Source organism: Vidua macroura, chromosome 6 (assembly GCF_024509145.1).
Source record: "Vidua macroura isolate BioBank_ID:100142 chromosome 6, ASM2450914v1, whole genome shotgun sequence".
Taxonomy (NCBI): Eukaryota; Metazoa; Chordata; class Aves; order Passeriformes; family Viduidae; genus Vidua; species Vidua macroura.
The window spans coordinates 54,131,416-54,135,620 of NC_071576.1; the positions used below are offsets into that span (position 1 = coordinate 54,131,416).

Consider the following 4,205-nt stretch of genomic DNA (forward strand, 5'->3'; position numbering starts at 1 on the left):
TCCGTCCTGCGTGGGACTCGGTAAGTGGGTGCTGCAGAGGCTCCGGCAAGGCATCAAAAACGCCTGCCCTGCACCCAAGGGTGGCGCAAGATCTCCTCCAGCTCTGGCCTGTCCTCAGGGTGCTTGGCCAAACACCACTGGATCAGATGTCGGCACTCTGGGGAGAGAAGCCAGAAAGCGCCGGTCACTGGCAGAAGTCTCCTGCCCAGCTGCCCCCGTCGCCTGCAGGGCCCGGGCCGCGCCGCTTGTGCTCAGGGCTGCGCCGGCCTCCCGACCGACTCTGCCCTGCGCGGGAGAGCGGCACGGCGGGGCACGGCCGCCTCCTTCGGCCGCCCGTGCCGCGCTGACCCCCTCGGCACGGGCCCCCTCCTGCGGCCGGCCCTTGAGGGCAGAACGACGTCCCGCGGAGCTGCGTGAGGGCCGCGCCGGGCTGCGCGCCGCCCTCTGCCAAAGCCCGCCTTCTTGAGGCCGGGTACCAACCTGGAGAGACCTGCTGCCAGAAGAAGAGCTGCCCCAGCACGATGTCATGGTCGTCCCTGAAGGGGAGGCTCCCGCAGACCATGACGTACAGCAGCACGCCCAGGGACCAGACGGTCGCCCCATGGCCGTGGTAGCAGCCAAGGCAGATCCACTCGGGCGGGCTGTACGCGTGCGTTCCTAGGGGAGACAGGCGGCGCTGTCCAGGCGCAGGCTGCAGCCTTCCAGAGCCTGGCGCCAGCCTCCTGGCTGAGGCAGGGGCTGCACCCGCGGCCACAGCTTCCCCCCCGAGGCCACCCCGCGTCCCCCAGCCAGCTGGCCAAAGGCAAGAAACCATTCTGCAAGGCAAAGAAGGCCAGCGGAGCAGCCCAGGCCCTTGTGGGCCTGCTGAGCCCAGGGGCCGGGAGCTGGCTTTTGCCGCCCCCCTCTGTCGGCAGGGCCGGCAGCCGGCTCCTGGGGCACGGCATCTGCCCCGTGCCAAAGGGCAGCCGGCTGAAGGTCGCAGCCCGCGGCCCAGGAGGGAACGGGGCCCTGCAGTGCCTGGCACCGAGAGCCGGACCCAGGCCATGGGCTCACCGGCAAACCGCGTGAAGGCCTGCTCCTGGAGGAAGGTGCCGCAACCGAAGTCGATGAGCTTCAGGTCGCCACTCTCCGGGGCCACGAGGAGGTTCTCCGGCTTGATGTCCCGGTGCAGGACGCCGCAGGCGGTGCAGTGCCGCACGGCCTCCAGCACCTGGTAGAAAAGCCAGCGCGCCATCTCCTCGCACAGGAACTCGTGCTCCTGCAGGAACTGCAGGAGATCCTGCGATGCCTCCGGACGCTCCATCACCAGCACAAAGCTGTCAGGCAGCTCAAACCAGTCGAGGAGCTGGATGATGTTGTGGCAGTCAGAGCCCACCTTCTCCATGAGCACGATCTCCATGGGCACGCAGGTGCCGTCGGGCTGTGAGGAGGAGAAAATCAGTGCCCCCAGCGGGCCTGGTGCTGCCCTGAGGCTGCGCCGCGCCCTGCCTGGGATGCCCCAGTGCCCCCTTGCGCAGCCTCCCTGGTGCTTGGGCTTCCTCCCGCCCAGGGGATGCTTGGGGGTGCCCCCTGCCCGGCCCCACCGCTGGCGTTTGGCATGCCCAGGCCCGCGATGCCGCGGCTCCCACGCTGCCCCCGCCGTCCGCCGCCTCCCACTCCCAATCGGCGCCCCGGGACTCTCCCTGCCCGCCCCGCACCGCTCTGTCCCGCTGGCCCCGCTCACTCACCAGCTCGACCCACTGCAGGACGCTCTCCCGGGCCACACGTTTGATGGCCACCTGCAAGCCATCGAGAGAGGAGGGCTGAGATCCAGCCCTGCCTCTCCCCACCGCTGCCCCTCCTCCCACGCCCGGCCATGTCGCGGCCACTCACCGGGCTCCCATCGGAGAGGCGGATGCCCGAGAAAACGGTGCCGAAGCCACCGCTGCCCAGCTGCGGGCCCAGCTGGTACAGCTCCTGCAGCTGCTTCTTTTGCCCTGCGGCCAAGAGCGAGCCATCAGCCTTGCGCCCAGGAACCCCCCGCAAGCGCCCGCCAGGGAAGCGGGCCTGGCCACCCCGGGCCACCTTGCTCTCACCTGCTTCCTGCTGCGCGCCGGGCAGTGGCCGCCGCCCGGCGGCCGACGGGCCGGCGAGCGGCAGAGCTGGGCCAGGGCCGCGCGCACAGGCGGCTGCAGGAGCCCCAGTGCAGCGGGGCAGGGCGGCACCGTCGCTGTCCCCGGCCTCATGGGCTGGACTCTGCTCTTGACGAGGGCCGGGGCTACAGCCCGAGGCTTCGCACAGGGGCGTCCCAGGAGCAGCTGCAAAGCAGACGGGCCTTTTTCAAGCCGTGCCATCAGAGGCACTGGAAACAGCCAGCGACTAGGCTGCTCTCAGGGGCCCTGGCCTGGCCTGGCCGCGCCCCTCAAGAGCCCCGGGGGAGCCTCAGACAGCTCCTCGGGAGATCTCACCTGCTATTAGAAAGCCCTTCCTGGCAGTCGAGGGCTGTCTTGGGGCAGCTTCCTGGAGATGGAGGAACCTCCTTGGTGTCTGGAGGCTCATCTCCACCACCAGGCTCGGGCTGTCGCCAGCTGGCACAACCGGCACAGCGTCCTGGCCGCTGTGGGATGACCACTGCCGGCTCCAGGACGCTTGCTGCTCCACCAGCTGCTCCTGAGACGGCTCCCCTGCATCGGGCTGGGCTCCCATTTGGACTTCTGGGCTTTCCCCTGCCACGTCAATGGTCAGGATTGGGCCCGTGTTGTTGAAGTCCGTGAGTCCAAGGGAGCTGGGAGACCTGTCCACGGGCTCTGCACCTTCTGCAGGCTGACAGGTCTCACTGAGCCTCTGCGAGGGGTGGAGGCTGTCAGAGATTGCAGAGGCTCCTGGCAGGATGCAGGGGCTCTGACAGCCTGAGGTTCCTGCATGGATGGCGGCTCCCCCCTGCTGTGCCATCCTTGCAGGCCTTGAGGCTCTCCCAGGGATGGAGAATCTTGCTGGGAGCAGCCTCTTGAAGGGATGGAGGCTTCTGGAGGAGCTGGACAAGCCACAGCAGGGCAGGTGGCCTCGCTGCAGCAGCTCCTCCAGTTCTTTCCACAACGCCTGCCACATCCCAGAGTAGAGCGGCGCCTGTGTCCCGTTGCCATCCCAGAGCAGCAGCATCAGTTCCTGCAGCTCCTGGGCCACTGCCACGCAGGGGCCGCAGCTGCAGGGGCTGCCCAGGGGGCTCGCGGGAGCACGTGGCCGCTTGCGAGGAGTCGCCCGAGGCCTGGGGAACCTGGGAGCCGCAAGGGCTCCTCGCGTCCTCCGTGAGCCTCTGGGCCGGGACCCGGGGCGCTTGCTCCTCTTCGCTGTCCTCTTCGCTGCCGCTCTCCGCCAGCTCCATGGTTGCCAGTGGCCAAAGGCCCACCAGACAGCCACAGCGGCCAGCAGCAGGACAAGCGCAGTCATCAGGACTCCACCGTCACCCATGGCTCCGGCACGTCCCATCGCGACTGCACTGGCAGCTGCGGGCGCTGGCCCGTCTTATATAGCGCCGGCCCGGTGATGTCACAGTGCTGCGGCCAGCACAGCCCTGGGACGTCACAGCCCTGCCTGACGCCAGCGCTCAGCCCCTTTGTGGCATCACAGCCCAGCCCGCCTCAGGGATCAGCAGAACCGGCAAATGGCTGAAGGTGGACATGGCCAGGGAAGGAAGAATGGGAGCTCAGCCTGTTGCAAGGAATCCTTCCCTGGAGACAGCGGCGCATCAGGAAGAGTGCTGCTGCCAGCAGCGTCAAGCCCACGGCTCCCAGGACGTTTCAGCGTTACCAGCTGGAAACACCCGTACTCTGTGCCTGAGAAGATCCTCCAGAGACAAAGGGAGCTGCAGTTCCTCTGTCTCTGGGGAGCTCTCCTGAACTGGCTGTCGAGGGCACCAAGAGTTTCTTGTTAGCAGCTCACTGACTTCTGCTGCGCCTCTGCTCTAAATAAATCGGGATTCGCCGAGGAGCGCTCATTGTGCTCCCACTGCTCTGCCTTGGACTGGGATTCGCTTTCTTTCTTCCCAATAGCTGGCACGTGTTGGGTTTGGATGGGAATGCTGTGCATCAAACAGGGGTGGTTTGGTTTCTGCTGAGCAGGGCTTGCCCTCTTCAAGGACTTTGCAGTGTCCCTTGGTACGCCAGTGCAGTGTTTTCCACTGGGAAGGGAGGGATGAGCGTTGAAGACAGAGGCACCTTAAACCAAAG

The 4,205-nt window shown here is 67.2% G+C and overlaps 1 protein-coding gene across 1 annotated transcript; it reads right to left on the reverse strand.

The window, feature by feature from the left end:
- LOC128809025 (uncharacterized) lies at nt 1-3,465 on the reverse strand. Its single transcript, XM_053980719.1, has 5 exons — nt 2,448-3,465; nt 1,873-2,297; nt 1,728-1,778; nt 1,054-1,420; nt 1-657 (listed from the first exon to the last, which is right to left on the reverse strand). Exons 1-5 carry the CDS (start codon nt 3,463-3,465, stop codon nt 185-187), a joined length of 2,334 nt encoding a protein of 777 aa, XP_053836694.1. The 3' UTR covers nt 1-184.
- Nucleotides 3,466-4,205: the final 740 nt, after the last annotated feature.

Excerpts from the sequence above, each read along its gene's own strand:
- LOC128809025 (XM_053980719.1), bottom strand. The coding sequence starts at position 3,465 with ATGGGACGTGCCGGAGCCATGGGTGACGGTGGAGTCCTGATGACTGCG. Across the intron at positions 2,298-2,447 it reads GAAGGGCTTTCTAATAGCAG|CTGCTCCTGGGACGCCCCTG; the intron begins GTGAGATCTCCC and ends TCTGCTTTGCAG. Across the intron at positions 1,421-1,727 it reads TCCTGCAGTGGGTCGAGCTG|CCCGACGGCACCTGCGTGCC; the intron begins GTGAGTGAGCGG and ends TCCTCCTCACAG.